The sequence below is a fragment of the Capsicum annuum genome, chromosome 7 (assembly GCF_002878395.1).
Source record: "Capsicum annuum cultivar UCD-10X-F1 chromosome 7, UCD10Xv1.1, whole genome shotgun sequence".
NCBI lineage: Eukaryota > Viridiplantae > Streptophyta > Magnoliopsida > Solanales > Solanaceae > Capsicum > Capsicum annuum.
The window spans coordinates 218,335,327-218,352,603 of record NC_061117.1 but is presented as its reverse complement, the minus strand read 5'-3'; the positions used below and the strand labels follow the sequence as shown (position 1 = coordinate 218,352,603).

General features: G+C 32.5%; 2 protein-coding genes across 2 annotated transcripts; both read right to left on the bottom strand.

Moving 5' to 3' along the window:
* Positions 1-564: 564 nt before the first annotated feature.
* LOC107878551 (cytochrome P450 72A397) lies at positions 565-6,598 on the bottom strand. Its single transcript, XM_016725571.2, has 5 exons — positions 6,139-6,598; positions 3,775-3,992; positions 3,277-3,524; positions 2,200-2,578; positions 565-1,254 (listed from the first exon to the last, which is right to left on the bottom strand). The coding sequence occupies exons 1-5, from the start codon at positions 6,521-6,523 to the stop codon at positions 829-831; spliced, it is 1,656 nt and encodes a 551-aa protein (XP_016581057.2). The 5' UTR covers positions 6,524-6,598; the 3' UTR covers positions 565-828.
* Positions 6,599-13,498: 6,900 nt separating this feature from the next.
* Positions 13,499-17,059, bottom strand: LOC107878550 (60S ribosomal protein L18a-like protein). Its single transcript, XM_016725570.2, has 4 exons — positions 16,629-17,059; positions 15,659-15,734; positions 14,150-14,267; positions 13,499-13,776 (listed from the first exon to the last, which is right to left on the bottom strand). The coding sequence occupies exons 1-4, from the start codon at positions 16,843-16,845 to the stop codon at positions 13,714-13,716; spliced, it is 474 nt and encodes a 157-aa protein (XP_016581056.1). The 5' UTR covers positions 16,846-17,059; the 3' UTR covers positions 13,499-13,713.
* Positions 17,060-17,277: the final 218 nt, after the last annotated feature.

Here is a 17,277-nt window from a genome sequence, read left to right as displayed (position 1 = left end):
AGTGGTTGGTAATAATAGAGGAGACAGGGTCCTTGGCTTCTTACAAAGTTTCATGAATGCCACCAACAATCTCATGGAGTTCCTCTCTGGCCCTGAGGCAAGGCCTCAATTACCCTCTAGAACACAATCTGAACCCCATTGAGATTAATAGACTCAGAGGAGGTTATTTACATGATCCAAAATGGTAATTTCGCTAAGGCGTCCACTACTTTGTTTCGTTCCGATAACGCCTTAGCTAAAAAGGGAGCAAACCTGAATCATTTTGAAAGATGCCAGGCTCAAATTTTGTAGCCCATGCTGATAGACATTGCAGGATCAGGCTACCAAAGGAACGTACCTTGTATTTTGAACTCTAATGGGCAGGAGCCTGACTAAGACTCCTGCACCTTTTGTAACTTCCCCTTTTCAACATTAATGCATGTATTTTGAACTCTAATGGGCAGGAGCCAGACTAAGAGACTCCTGCACCTTATGTAACTTCCCCTTTTCAACATTAATGCATGTCTAATTCAACCAAAAATAAAATAAAAATTTAAGAACCCAAATAAAGGGAAAAAGAAAGAGTTTAGAACACGAAAGATTTAGAATAATAGCGAAAGGATCTACGACAACAACGTTCTCAGGGTTCCAAGAAGGGCTACACCCCATGAGATATAATATAAACAATATAATTATTGCAAACAACAATGATTGGCATGACTCGAAAGAACAAATCAAGATTATTCAATCACCTCTAACCTATGTTTTTAAGACTCGAGATAACAATAAATATGTGCCAAATCCTCTAAAAGTAGCAACAATAATTTTGGAAAATCCGAGCAACGTATCCTACAACTTTGTCAAGACTAAGTGAGCACCACATTGAGGTTGAACAGTAACCACATAAGTAGGTGCATGAGTATAAGATGGAGAAAGCTCAAATGCAAAACGTTGAAGCATCATAGCCAAGGCAATCTTAGTTTCCATCATAGCAAAATTGTTGCCAATGCAATTGCGAGGACCCCAACTAAAAGGCAGGTAACAAAGTCTGTTCTTTGTTGCATTTGCAATTCCTTGAGAAAATCTTTCTGGCTTGAATTCTTTAACATCATCACCCCATAGTTCTTGATTATGATGAACAAAAATTGTTGGTATCGCCAAGGTAACTTCAGGAGGGATAATCAATTTTCCTAGCTTTGTCTCTTGGTTTGCTTTACGAACGATGTATGGTGCTGGAGGATATAACCTCAAGACCTCATTCAGAATCATTGTAACCTGTTTAATTATAACAACAGTTGAAGCATGTTATGGATAAATATATAGGCCTGCTGGAAATATGGTGTAATAAAATGCACCAACAAAATATAATATTAGTGCTGTAGTTCCTGTTTGGTTATAGCTTTTGTAGTTGAAACTTAAAATTTGAGTTCTTTAAGTTGTGATTTTGGAATTTAAAGTTGTCTTTGACATGCAATGTACTTGGAAAACATTTGAAAGATTTATGAGTGAAGTGAAATTTCTTCCAAAACCTGATATGTCTTTGGAAAGTTGAAAATATTTTGAAGATAAGTTTTCAAAATCTAAGCAAATTTCATGGTAAAATAGATATTTGACATTATCAAAATATATTCCAAAATTTGTGGTCAAATACTAGCAAAATATACAAAAGTAAACACATGAAAAATTAAAAGGATTTATATACTATTTACGTAGTTTCAAAATATATCAATTTATTTCAAGAACTTGAAGATTTTACGTTCGAATTCATAGTAAAACTTAGTAGCCGTTTGGCCATGAAAAGTTTTTACTTTTTTCCGAAAAATTATTTCACTTTAGTGAAAAAAGAGAACTGTATGTGTTTGGCCATGAGAATTTCAAATACATTTTCATTTTTTTTCACTCATATCTCTATCACAAAATTTCAAAAACAACTTTTAATTTGTATTCAACTTCAACTCCAACTTCAACTCCAACTTCATCTTAGGAAAATTATGATTTTCATGGCCAAATAAGTACTTAAATTGTTTGACTTTGGAAAGTGAAAAGTGTCATATAAATTGTGATGGAGAATATAAAGGTCATTTTCTTATTTTTGGCCGAAAATGTGTCAATGGATGGCTTCGCCATTGGCTAAGCTCACGCAAAGACACATTATTATACTCAACAATGAAATATAGAGACACAAGTTCTATAAAAAAAACAACTCATTGTTGTACTCACAATTTTGAGACGATTTAGCCCTTCAAAGTCTGGTTTATTATTCTGGAAGACTTGTTGAACTTCTTCTCTAGCACGAATTTGCCAATTTTGGTGCACACTTAATAAAACCATAGTCCAAACTAATAGATTTGAAGAACTCTCTTGGCCAGAAAAATAGAAGACTTTGCATTCTTCTATTACTTCATCAGTTGTCATACCACATTTGCTCCCATTTTCTTGAATTTCCTTCACGTTGGACTTCAGTAAAATGCCTAACAAGTCATCTTGAGCTTCTCCCAAATTCATGGAAGTTTCTCTCTTACTCACAAGCTTCCGTAAAATATCTTTGAGTTCATTGTCAATGGCTTTCATTCTTCTATTTCTTTTTGTTGGTAAAAACCTGTACGTGCAAACAATGACATTAACTTGTATATGTTGATAGTCCAGTCATCTAAAAGATAACTATGTGTTGACCATTATAATTTATGACATTCAATTATATAATTTATTCACCATTTTATTGTTAGATATATTGACAGTGTAAAAATTTTTACATCATCAATATAGTTTAACGTGCTATAACAGGGTTACCTACCTTAATTTTCAGATAATTAGTTTCACTTATTATCTGACACATAAGTGATAATACCGAGCACAATCAAGGCTTAATTAAACATAATGAAGAAATCACCTTAGTGCTTTTTTGTCTCTAATGAAATTTAAATCTAAGTCCTCATGGTTCTCATCATACTACATTGACCACTAGTGGTCACAACTTTTGATGAAAGAGTTTAAGTTATATATCCTGTCTTTGCATGTAAAGAATTTTTATATTACGATCAGTTCATTCTTACCTATTTCGTAGTAGGTAATCTATCTTATTATCCACATTTTAAGAAGACTTATATGTAGATATCCTTCGACTCTGAGTGATGTTATAGGGTAAAATAACTTTTAAGTGAAACTTAATAACCTAAAATATGCATGGAACAGGTAATTAACTTGCTAGTACGTGTTAGAATATATTGTTAGTGTGTAAAAATGATTTGCACCAGTTATTCTACAAATTAAGTTGAAATTCATAGTATATATATGTACCTCCACCCAGGAATGTAAACAGATTGGAAAGCTTGGCGCGTGAGTTCAGCAAGTTCTTTTTGAAGATGAAATATTCTCATTCCTTCTTCATAGCTACTTCCAAATGCTGTTCTTGAAATCACATCACTTGTTAAATCCTCAAAATATGGATGTACGTCTAATTCACATGATTTGTTTTTATTGCAAAGTAGAATTTCCCACTTGTTGATCATATCCTCACAGCTTTTGTGCATTGCTGGCACCATACACTATATTCAACCACACCATTTCAGGAAGAAAAAAAATGTTATTAGAAGAATTATTCCCATCGAAACATATCGTAGAAACAAAGTCAAGATATAGTAAAGTAATATGTCCAACCGTCCCAACGACAGAGTTCAAATTTCGAGAGTCAAAGTTTTTTAATTTTTGACGACCATGCATTTGGACATACAATATATTCATAACTTGAATCTCTTTAGAGCGAGCAAGATATCCATTTTTCGGTCTTTAATTTACCTTTAACTTCTCAGTATAGAACGCTGTGTTAAGAATTTTCCTGTGCTTAGCCCATTTCTGATCCTCATAACTTGCTATGCCACTCACAAGAAGCTTTACCAATGGTGCTGGTTTTGGTTTTTTGAAGATGTTGTTGTTCGTTACTATTTCTGTTATCAATTCTGGTTCCATTATGAAAATCCTGGGTTCTGGACCTATCCATGCAAAACAATTGTTACCTGCAGTGACCAAGTCAGAATTTTCACTAAAAAAAAAAATTTCAAATTGATCCACTTTCATTAACATAAAAAAATTGTTGGCAATTCAAAAGTAAACTACAAATTGTCTATGATCAAATAATGTACAGCCTATTCACATGTGAGGAAGATTTGGATGCAAAAATGAATAATTCAACTTGGTACTTATAATTAAATTAGAAGAAAAAGAGCCTTGTACTATTTCTCTTACACCCTAAATTAAAATAGTGTTGAAATCTTCTCCCAAATACCACTTTGTTCGATTCAGCTTGCGTGTACCTTAATTAATTTTTAGTGATATTTATTATCTCTTATCAACACAAATTTTGACAGAGAAAACTCACCTAGTATGTTTAACCTTGATAAGAAAATCCTAAACCTCATAATTCTTCCTCATTGACCTCTAGATCACGCTTTTGTACTTCTTCTTCTAGTTTACTAATATAACCTCTATTTATTTTTTCTCTCATTTCCATCATTTTTAATTTTTAGAAAATAAACTTTTTTTCAGTGTGGGAATTTTTTGCATGGTATATTCAGGGGTTCAATCTATTTTTGCAATTTTTTTCATGAGGATAGAATTTAAGCAATTTTATTTGTGCAAATCACATGTCATATACAATTAAAGAATTGAAATTATATTATTAATTAGTAATATAAAAAAATATCTTAACAATCGTACGTACATAAAACTTAAACTCTAGGTCAAAAAAAAAAACATAGGTCAGACATTTCGCGAATCTTAATGATGAAAAGAATATATAGGCAGAGACATCTATTAGCTCGGATAACCTTGTAGCATACGTCAAAAAAATCATGAATTTGAACCCTAGCGATTTAAAAATTACAAATAAAATGGACCACAAACAAAGATGGTTAGTGATTCGATGGAAATTATAGGACCACATATAACAAATCTCATTTCATTCCGGGAAACACGCACAAATAACAAATTATCTATTATATTTATATTTCTGACCCAACAATTTTATTTTTTAAAAAATAAATAAACTGATAAGCTATGCTCCAGCAAGTTCCCTATTTTCATTACACAATAATTCAATTCTCCCTCTAATACATACATGTTTTTTTCTCGAGCAAATATAATTATTATCAGTGTAAAGATATTTTTACACAGTCAATGAACTTTAACATGTTACTATAATATATAAGTTAGTTATCATCATAACATGTTAAATTAAAAGAATGAACGATAATCGTCCCATTAATTGAAAATAAAAGGGAATACCATAGAAAAAATTGTTAATTTATTACTTATGGATTCTAATTACAAGGAAAATATATATTCTAGAATTAAAGTAGATCTTAATCTTGAAGGAAAATAAGTATTCTGCAATTAATGGAGATCCTAAATTAGAAGAAAAGTAATTATTATAGATTATCTCTAAATATATCTTACAACAAGTTGGTCCTTAGTTTTTTCTCCCTTTTTTTAAAAAGTAAAATAACCAGTTTCATATCTGATATTCTTTTGCAAATTGTCCATCGTCCAGCTAACTTGAACTAATTAAAATGAATGCTTCTAAAATAATTAATTAGTAGAAGATTAGGACCTTAATGTACACAGAATGATCATTTTCCATGCTCAAGTTGGTACTTGTATGAATCACTTCTTCACACATCACCATGTTATTTCTCAAAATCATGTTAATTTTCCACATGAAACCCTCTTCTTTTTTCTCTTAAACATAAAAACATGTTATCTATCCTAGTCTAGTGGCTAATGAATTGGATGGAGAACTATGAGGTTTCCGGTTCATTCAGTAGAGGAAAAATTACTCTAGGTGATTTCTTGTCATCTGTCCAAATCTTGATGGACAAAGTTACTGATAAGGCAGTACCTTTGTTGGTTGGAGATAGAAAGTATGTCATATATTTAGTTAAGATGCACGCAAGTTGAATCGTCAAGTTAAATCGCCGTACACCATGATTATCAAAAAGAAAATTACCTTATAAAATGACATGATTATATAAATATTTTGCACCACTACACCAATGCATACAACTTAAACTCACCAAACAATTACACAAACAAGGAATATAATATAAATCTAGGCAAATTAAAGAGGAAAAAATTAAAGGGAAAAAGTGAGATAATGGATCTTACCATACTTATTTAGAGTATAATGGTGGAAAGGGAGGACTCTAGGGAGAATGTCATCATTAAGCCTCATTGGTTTAAGCTTTGCTTGTTTAGTCAACTCAGCCATCTCCTTTGTATCTCCATATAGTGTTGTATAACTATGTCCTTTCAATCCTTGTTTCCTAAAACACACCTCTAGTTTTCTTGGTCTGATCCACACCCAATTCACCATTCTCCACACCCATATGATCATCACTAACAAAGCTGCAAACAAGATTAGTATAACCATTTTCATTGTTAAGAAATTGGGAGGAAAAAAGCTACTAATTGATAAGGAGAGGATGAGTTTATGGGTCCATTTATAAGCCATGTTATATAGGAATCGTTGGATGTGCGAACAAAGTCTCATATTAATAATTGAAAGAAAAGAAAGAAAGTTACATGATCAGATATAGAGATATTCTTAATCGTGTGAAACCTTTTTGGGATAGTCGTGTACGTTTAGGGTGTGTGTTTGATATGAAGAAAATAAATTTTATGCGGAAAATGTTTTCCGGAAAATAAGTGATTATTTTACTTATTTTATGATTTTTTTTTTGTAAGTAAAAGAAAATGTTGTTCCAATATAACATTTATGTATATCGAGTATAATTTAGACAAACACTATGAATGCGGAGATGGGTTAGGGAGATGAGGTGGGATGCTTGGGGGTGAGAGCAGACAACTGAGATAAAATATCACTTATTAAACTTATTTTCCTTATCTTCCTAAGGAAATTAAGTAATTATCCCAATCTTTAAACTACATATTTTTCTAAAAAAATATTTTTCAAATATCTTGATCAACTAAATATGGAAAAATTAATGTCTGCCTCTCTTAACAAATACATCCTTAATCCAAATGAACAACCCAAAAATAAGTATCAAAAGTAAAACAACAAGCAAGAATAATACTAATATGAAACTTTAATTTGTTGACACCGAACAAAAATAAGGTTCTATCTTGTCATGAATTTTTTTTCACTTTTTCCGAAAAACTTTCATGAAATTAACACGAAAAACTTTTTATTTCGTGTTAAATACAATTTCAAGTTGATATTTGACTATAACAATTTCAAAAAGAACTTGAAGTTATATCTGAAAAAGTGAAGAATTAAAAAAAAATTGTTTTCACTTTTTTTCGTCTTTCTTCTCTAACAAAAATTCAAAATTAACTTCAATTTTATATATTCATAGAAAAACACAACTCCAACTCCAATTCCTACTTTAATTCAAACTTCAAAAATTTTAGGCCCCGTTTGGCCATGAAAATATAATTTTACGGAATTGAAAATAGAGTTGGAATTGAAGTTGGAGTTGTATTTGATCAGGAATATAAATTGAAGTTCTTTTTAAAATTTTGTGAGAGAAATAGGAGTGAAAACAAATTTTTCTAATTTTCACATACAATTTCAAATTATATTTAAATTTTTCATATAAAAAAAAAAAAAAAAACTCATCATCAAACGGCCAGTTAATTTTCACGACGAAGCACCCACTAAGATTAGTGGGGGAGTTTCAATCAGTTATAGGTCCATAGCTAGATAGCCACGTTTTATTACTTGCACTGTAGTGATTCTGGGAATCTTTTTTTTTTCCTCCATATGGACCACTAGTTAATGTCTAGAAATATTAATGGTTGATATGCTTTGTAGCTAGCCTAGCTAGCCCTTTATCACAAAATCAATAATAATATCAGTACTAGGTAGTAGCAGTAATAAGAGTGATTAATTATCCCCACTAGTAATTATTCTGTGCATTCTTAAGGAGATCACCACATTTTGCATGCTGTGAAAGTAATAATACTTCATTCCTCCCAAAAAGAACTTCATTAGACTCATTTTATATGATAATATTTGATCAAATACGAAATTTAAAAAATAAAGAAAGACTTCCAAAACAGACGCTATATGTATTGTGTGCTCGGTCGATCAACATTGAAATGAGTATTGATATTAACATGGCTTGTAGTGTAGTGGCGGGAGTGATACTCCACCATTAACTAGAGGTCTCGGGTACGAGCTCCAAGTATGGAGAATATCCGATTGGGAGTATCACCTGCAATGCGCGATCCGGACTAGTCGAGGTTTTAATGCCGATACCAAACACCAGATAGAAAAAAAAAAGAAGAAAAAAATGAGTATTGATAAGGGCTTCACATATATATCATTTTCATAGTGTTTCTCTCCCATAAAATGTGAACCTTAATTTTACATGAAGTTTGTTTAGACAAGTCATGTAAGTCATAAAGGAAAATAATTGAGAATAATGATAATATTAGATGATTCTAAAATATATAAATACTAAGATGAAATATCGAGCTATATATTATGAAAAATAAATAAATTATAGTAATTTTATATCGCGCTTTTTCTAATAAACAAGTGAAAATTCTGATCTTTTCCTACTTTCAATCAACTACCTAATTAATTAATTTGCATGGTTGTCTATCTATCAATTATGAATTCAAGTTGTTGATATTTTTAGCATCACATTACAAATTTAAGCAAATCACTCACATGCGTTATTAATTCTTCAACTTTTTCTCCATAGGGTTTTGCTTAGTTTAGATCTGCTGGTTGTTGAGAGGCATCACAAATGATTTAACAATTATTTTAACAAGTCACAAGTTGACTTGTTATGAATTAAGCCTTGTTGCATGCACTGTGTTATGCATGTTAGTCTTGCTATACAACTAACTATCAGGTAATTTAAAAAATATTATTTACTTATATTAATAACCCCATCGAAAAATAAAATAGATAATATATTGTTGAAGAGTCTCATAGGTCTTGGACAATTCATATGGAGACCAATTACATATCCCTTTTTCGATATGGGATACTTAACACTCTCCCCGCACACCCAGATGTAACTGGAGCGACAAAGAATACTTAACACTCCCCCCCGCACACCCAAATGTAACTGGAGCGACAAAGATTTGAGATGAACCTGACTTTGATACCATGTAAAGAGTGGATCTTGGATCTTGGATCTTGGGCCTAGTCTCAAGATAAAAGCTAGCTCACAAGGAGGAGAATTGCCCAAGCCTATAATAAAGAGACCACCCATCTTTCTTTAACACCCACCTCACGCCTAGACCTAGTTAACTGGGCGTGGATAATCTCCCCAAATCTCAATTTCAGGGGGTGGGGGGGGGGGGACATTGGGTGAGATGGGACCTGCTCTGATACTATATTAAAATTGGTCTTGAACCTAACTCATACCCCAAAAGTTAGCTCATGATGGGAGGATTGTCCAGGTCCATATAAGGAGACCAATTACCCTTCCCCTTTTCAATGTGGGATACTTAACAAGCTTCAAGATCCATATATTTCATTATATTATATCAAAGCAGGATTCAACTTAATTTTCACCTGGTGTTGGGCTCTCATATTAAAAGTTGACCATACTTCAAATATCTAGTCCTCAGTGTGAGAGAGAGTTGAAAAATGCTCCATCAATGATTCTCGGGATAGGTGGTCTCTTTACATGACTTAAGCAATATATCTTCACTTTTTCAATTAACTTTTAGTGTTGAGTTGGATTCAAGATTCATTTCTCTATTACGATCTGACAATCTGTTTACGATAAATCAAAGGACATGACTAATTATACTTAAAGAAATTACCCAATGAGTAGAAGGGACTATTGAAGAACAGAAAGGTCCATTTATTGCAATAAGAATGTGCTTCCCCCACCTTCCCAAAAAGAACCATCATTTTATTGGTTGACTTTCTTTTAAATCTCTTCTTCTATTTTGGCCTCAAAATATTTTTTTATATCCTTATATTTGATCAGAGGTGTGAGATAGGATCCATCTTTTACATGGGTTCACCATGTGCTCTCTTGTGGCATTTTTCTTCTATGATAAAAGTACAATTTGATGTATTAAATCTTCCGCTATACAAAGGTTTTGAAAAATAATCGGATCATAAAAGTCTATTGTACGTAGCTTTACCTTACATTTTTGATAGAAGCTGTTTTCACGGCTTGAACCCGTGACCTCATAGACACTTGATTTCTTGATCTTGAAAAAAATATACTAAACTAAATGTCTATATAAATTATAAAACAAACTCTTGAGGTAGATTTTTTTGTTTTCTACTTAAAAAGACAAATAAATCACAAGGTCCACCATGTGAGTGGTTATGCTTAAGCTCAAATGCTCAATTTGTGTGTGTATACATCAAGAAGAACAAATAATGCAAAAAAAAAAAAAAAAAAACATATGTTAGATATTCGAGCGATAAAAAATCGTTAATTTGATTAATTTGATATGTCATTTTATTTTCATATATATATGTTTCAATTAAATTTTGATGAGCTTCTTTTTTACTTTCAGCAATTCATGAAAAAATAAATCTATAAAAAAACTTATAACTACACCAAGAACAAGAAAAGAGAAGGCTTTGATTCTATTCAATACACACATTTTCAAGTAAATGAGCAACTTCGATATCTCTCTTCTTTTTTTTTTTTTCAAAGAATATGATCTTGCTTTTTTTTTTTTCGTCCTTACACATCTAGACCATATTATATTGTAGTACTAAGCATATATTATTTGGCACCTAATTAAACTTAATGGAATTATATTATACACATTAATTTCTTTCAATTTCGACCACAAAATGGGGACAGTGGAAATTAAAGCAAAGGAAAAAAGGACATGAGAATACAGTTCCATCTTTTTTTAATTTGTAAAGAAAGAAGATATATTATTCTTTTACCTAAATTTTGACGTTTAGCATCCTATTCCTAAAAAAAAATATATTATTACCATCACATTATTATTTCACAGCTATACAATTTTATCTGGAATATGCTTAATTTCACTTAATCATCATGTTATGCCTACGGCCTATAGGATGGGGACCATTAATTAGTACATAATTTTACTACATTTTTATTATACCTAATTATGTAATTAAATTTTATATAACTGCAGTCTAGGAAGTATAGTATAGCAATGTTGAATATATTCTCACTTATAGCCACGAATTTCGGATTTTAGAAATTGTGATTTAATTTGTTGTTGAAAGAAGGTTGAAATAACATAATTGTTATAGACTATAGTTTGGGTTAGTTGTGCCATGCATTAAAAAAGTGAAATATATTCTCTTCGTCTCGAAAGTTAAATTGACTAATTTTTTAAGTTAAATTCAGATCAACTCAATATTTTAAAAATAAAATTTAGATAATTAAAAACTAAAAGGAAGATATACCGTAAGTAAGTTTGCAATTCTTCTCATGACAATATTAAAGCTGCATATGCTTTTCGACTATTCGCCTTCAGTTAGAACTGGAAGTAGAGGGTGCCATTTGCCCCATACTTCAAAAAAAGTGAAAAAGTATGGATGATGACACTTAACCAAACTCTTGATAAACGATATCCATCTTCACCTTATTTTGCTCTCCTCAGCATGGTGTAGCAAGGGGTCAGTGAGATTGACCCCGAACAAGTTTAATCTGCAGCTAATGAAATTCTGTTCTTTCATTACATGCATCAGGGTGAAAAACTAAAAAAAAGATACTATAAATTGCAATTTTTTTCATGAGAATATGATCCAAAAAAATACTTTTAAAACATATTAGTCAAAAATTACTTAGTTTGAATTTCGAAAGTGAAAATTGTGGCACAGAGAGTACATTTAAAATGATAATATCTAAGGTGAGGTCAGAGGAGTCTCAACCCTATACGAGGCCTAAGGCGAAACTCTAATGAGGAACCTTGAATATATATATATATATATATATATATATATATATATATATATATATATATATATATATTATTTTTCTTTTTTCTCCCTTAAAATAGTATTTCGACAATTAATTTTGAGCCAATGAAGATAGAAGGATGAAGATTGAAGAGTAAGATATTATTAAAAAAGAAAAAGAAAAAAGAAACATACTGATATGAGATGCTTTTTTTTCTCTGTGGTAAAATAAATAGTATTGAGGAAAAACTTAAAGGATATAAAGTAAAGATAAATAAAGTAGCTATACTTTTATGTTACATCGTAGTAATAACGAGTTGTTCTCTTTTTTTTTTTTGTTCTAAGAAAAATTCCATTTAAAACTCCATCTAAATTTTTTGGATTTTTTGGCTTTTTGAAAAATATGAGTTGTTTTTTTTTAATTTTTTATACTAATAAAAGATTTGAATATTTTTTTTATAAAGAGTATATATAACTATTTTTATATAAAAACGTGGAGTCTGCATAATTATGAAGCCTTATGCAATTGTCTAAGTGACCTAATATAATGAACAAGACACCTAGAGATTGATAATACTATAGGTGTTTCTTTATTTGTTAGTATATGATTTTTAGACCACCACTCTATGTTTTTGGGGTTCTAGATGTATGTTTTTAAGGATGCCTCCTCGTATTGAAACTATAGAAAGTTTCAAAAGTGATAATGTCTACTGTCTAGGTATGTTCCAACACGTTCAATGAAGTTGTAATAACATGCATGCAATTATTACTACCTAAGTCTAATAAAGGGTTCAGGAAAAAGAAAAAAACCAAAAAAAAGAAAAAATGTAATTTGCACTTTTGCTGCTATTTCGTGTTGGTTTGTAATTTTTGCTCTTCGTAACAGATAATTTTTTTTTTTCACAAGGCATAAGTTTATATTCTTACATTATAATTTTTTGCGAGTTATTCTTGAATGACTTAAGTTTCTAAAGGCATAAATTTATTTGTAAAAGGGCAAGAATTAAATATCAACTCATTTAAAAATCAAAACGTGCAATATTGTGCACATCCAGTTGTGCTTCATAGGCACGGCTGAGCAAGCCATGTCTTAGGAATTGACAACAACAACATACTCAGTATAATTCCATCAACTGAAGTCTGAGGAGTTGGATGTATGCAGACCGTACCACTACCTTAGATTATTATGTTTCTTCAATTATACCCTTGTATTTAATTAAGAGCTACTTCTTCTTATTAGTTTTGGATTCTCAAGAAACATCTACCTTGTTATTTTTTTTTAATGGGCTTGAAATACGTTAAAATGACACTTATTATGTGACGGAGGGAGTGCCTACTTTTGTGCCTTTGCGTCTCAATATACAACTTTTACTTGATTTTCCCTAGCACAGAAGTACACTCAGTGGCCATGTTTGAAGAAGTCACAATCATGATAAAATCTTAGACAAACAAAAACAATTTTAAACTATGTTACTCGGACTCTTTGAAAATACCTACGGATGCATATCGGATCCTCCAAAAGCAGTGCATTTTTGGAGAATCTGACTCGGGTGCGACAATATTTTTGGATAGTCAGGTTTTGAATATGGTTTCATCAAAATACAGGAAGCACATTTTACAGACATGTTCTCAATAAAGTGCATTTAATAAAAGCCACCTAGCTAGAAGAACCAGTGGCGGAATCAGGATTTTCACAAAGAAGTTCACAAGTAAACATACGAACAAACAAAAGGAGGTTCAACATATATTATATATACATAAAAAATAATTTTAATCATGTATATATAGTATAATTCTCTGCTGAAGGGGGTTCGGAAGAAGAACCCTAGCCCAAAAGTTGATCACCACCTTCCTGATAACATCATTGTCCAGTCAAATATGATGCCAATTGTAGCGAGAACAGCCTGCAACACGCAACAATATTAAACGGAGGCATTAAGCTACGATGAACATATATATATATATATATATATATATATATATATTGTAAGAGTTCATTTCATTGAATTTTTTTCAATTAATTCACATCATAATTAGATGAACATGTCGACGATTCTTTTCAATTAATGTATATCAACATTTACCAACCTATGTATCATTTTTACCCCTTCATAAATCTATTGATAGTTTATCAGTATAACCATAACAGTCAAAAACTAGTGTGTGCACAGTTTCAAAAATAACTTGCAAATTTATGTAATATCTATGGCCGTATAGGCCTGCTGATGCAACGAGGAACAACTCGTTAGAAATGAAAGAGAAGTTGAGATTACTTACAGCAATGGAGCATGCAACGTATCCTGGTTTCTCTCGATGATCAACTGATCTGGCGCAAAGCAGGGTAAATGCAGCAACATACCAAGGGATGGCAGGAAGAAAGAAACCAATAATGAACCTTCAAAAATAAAACCCCAAAAGAAAATGGAAATTCTCACTTTGTAGTATCCAGATATCCTTTAAATTCATAAGGTAAAACAGGTGCCATACACATAGGGTACTAGTGGCATAGACAGTATTTTTACGAGGGTTTCTTCATCTACCATATATATATATATATATATATATATATATATATAGGAAGTAATAATTTGGCATTGTGTATACGGCGTTGTATATACAGTGTGATTTTTTTCCAACGAAGAGGGTTCTAAACTAGAACTCAAGACTTGAAATGAATCCAAGTTCTTTCTCAGGGCGTAAGGAATGGCACGCAAAAGACAGCCTGGAAAGACAGACAGGATTTCAACATAAATAGTGGTGGATGAACGGTAATCGCTGGGGAAGGGAGCAAGTGCATACTTTTGTTCTCAGTTCGTGGGAATTTCTTCCATCACTAACCAGTTCAGCCCGGCTAGTGTTCTTTTGTGTTTGAATCTCGAATAGGACCTGTTCGACAAGACCAGATTCATCTAAAAACCTAGGTCCAATATTGGTGTCTATGTGACATACACTTGACACTTCCTGTGTGAAGTTTTTCACCAAGGAATATTTTGGTTGCTTTTGGCAGATTGCTTACTACTAGGTTGGATCAAATGTCAACCTGGGGAGGCAACCTTTGCTAGGAGTCGTCATTTTCTATCAGCGAACCCTCACAGATCCCACTACCTTTTATCTCTAATACTATGAACCATGTCAGCATTAATATATTTGAGTAACTTTTCTTTTTGTTCTTCCCATAGAATAAACAGCTTTCAACACTCTTAGTTCAAGAGTACCTTATTATCCTTTTCGCAGGTGGAATGCAAAGGTGGTCTAATTCAAGAACTCCAAGTTCACTGATGATAAGTGAGGCCTTAAAGAAAATAGACGAAAAAGAAAAACCAGATGCAGAGGAGTTTCTTCAAGCCTCATTGTTTCGAGCCACATACAATAAGCACTGAAGTTCAAACTGGACCTAATGCTTCCGTGAAACATCAAGAAGAAAAATTGTCCAGCATTACATCTATTAAAGAGAAAACAACACGTTTCTTTCCTATTTCTTTCATTTCTTCGCCTTTTGGTTATTAACTTCATTGACTCATCTAAAGTGGCAATACATATTTACCTTCCCCAGAACCAGATAAGAAACACAACATGATACATGTCTGGTGCCAAAAAAAGATCACAGAATGAGTCGACCAGGGAATCAGGAAAGAGAGATCATGTGATAGCCTTATCCTCCCATTTGAACAAGACTAAGAACTAGTGTTACTAAATTGAAATTTGATGAGTTTCAACATCAACATGTGGACAAACTTGGGATGCGATGGCGTTAGTCTACAAGGATAAAGAAAATAGGGAACTTACAAGAACCAGCCAAGACCAATACCACAGCAAGGAAGGGGAGGCTCACTCACAGCTCCCTTTTCATCAGCCACATAAACTAAAATACAAGGAAATTAGCCAACAAATTTGAAGTGCCAACAGTTCTAATAAGTGAATAGTAGTTTATGACCCAATGCTACAACTAAGTAAACATCCAAACAGAACAATCACAATCCGGAAACTAAACTGCTCATGTTACACAGTTATTGCTAACATTTTTAGTAACAAATGACAAATTAAACAGTAACGTAGGGAGACAATGTGGGATCATTCTGTTCATCACCTCCTCACGCCCAGATCAGAACATTCTTATCCGGGGTTCCAAGGATCCACTATCCAATTTGGAGAGCATGCACAGTTAGACCGGGAGTACTTGGGAGACAATGTATTTACTCGTCCAAGGGTCTCTCGCCCTGGTCCGATGTGGGATCATTCTGTTCATCACCTCCTCACGCCCAGATCAGGACATTCTTATCCGGGGTTCCAAGGATCCACTATCCAATTTGGAGAGTATGCACAATTAGACCGGGAGTACATTCACATACCCGCATGGGCGCCTGACTCTAATACCATGTTAAATTATGCTTTAGGACTAACTCACACTACAAAAGCTAGGTCAAAGGAAGACGGATTTCCCAAGCCTTATAAGAAGTCTATCGATCTCATCCCAGTCCGATGTGGGATCATTCATTCATCAAAAAGTCACAAACTTTCCAACACAATTCTACTAAATGTTGCAAAAGCACAAACTTTTCAACACAATATAACTGACTGTTGCAATAGCCACAAAGATCTCAACATAATTCAACTGAATGATGCAAAATTCTCAACACAATTCAACTGAATGTTGCAAAAAGAGACACGAATTTTTTCTCCCAGAATAAAATAAATTCAAGCATTAATTAGTTAGCTATTCATAGTGAATTATGAAGATGAGGACAGAAGGGATTACCAGGAACAGACTGATAGCCACGAGCATAGTATTCAGCAGGTTCAAGTGCCCCAGGTGGAGGAACTGGCTGAGGGAAACCAGTTACTGCAGGTTTAGAAAGTGCTTGGAAAGTACCATATTCATCAGCTACTGATGGTAGTGGTGGTTGGCTTGTCTCATGGTGATAGTGGTGGTGGTGGTAGTGATGATGATGCCTGTCCTTGCCTTCTTCACTCATAATTGAAATTTGGAGTTCCAACTAGTTGACTTTTTTCTTAGACAAGAAGCAAAAGCAAATGACTTCTATCAAATGTATTAAGTAGGACTAATTGTTTAATGTATTAAGTATGTGCTATAGTCATTGGCTCCTGATCACTATCTTGTTTGACTTGAGACCTGCACCCACATGGTTTCTAAGATACTTCCATGTGCATTGATGTCTGATAGGTGGTACAAGATCACTACTGAATACGATATGTTCCTAATATTGATGTTAGTTCTTTTTATCAATGTTTGGTTTCTTGTTTTAATTCAATAGGACGTATTAGAATATTGATATTACTCCGTAACGCCTAGCTTTACTTGTCCATTATTGACATGACACATATCTTAAGAAATAATAAATATTATGAGTAATTTGAATATAATAAATTTGATGCTTTGAAAAATG

Bases quoted from the DNA above. Each gene is read 5' to 3' on its own strand.
- LOC107878551 (XM_016725571.2), bottom strand. From the start codon at position 6,523: ATGAGACTTTGTTCGCACATCCAACGATTCCTATATAACATGGCTTAT. The intron at 3,525-3,774 runs GTAAATTAAAGA...GGTTGAATATAG, and splicing joins TCTATACTGAGAAGTTAAAG to TGTATGGTGCCAGCAATGCA. The intron at 2,579-3,276 runs GTACATATATAT...TTGCACGTACAG, and splicing joins GTTTACATTCCTGGGTGGAG to GTTTTTACCAACAAAAAGAA.
- LOC107878550 (XM_016725570.2), bottom strand. From the start codon at position 16,845: ATGAGTGAAGAAGGCAAGGACAGGCATCATCATCACTACCACCACCAC. The intron at 15,735-16,628 runs GTAATCCCTTCT...CTTGTATTTTAG, and splicing joins TGGCTATCAGTCTGTTCCTG to TTTATGTGGCTGATGAAAAG. The intron at 13,777-14,149 runs GTAAGTAATCTC...TGCGTGTTGCAG, and splicing joins ACGTTGCATGCTCCATTGCT to GCTGTTCTCGCTACAATTGG.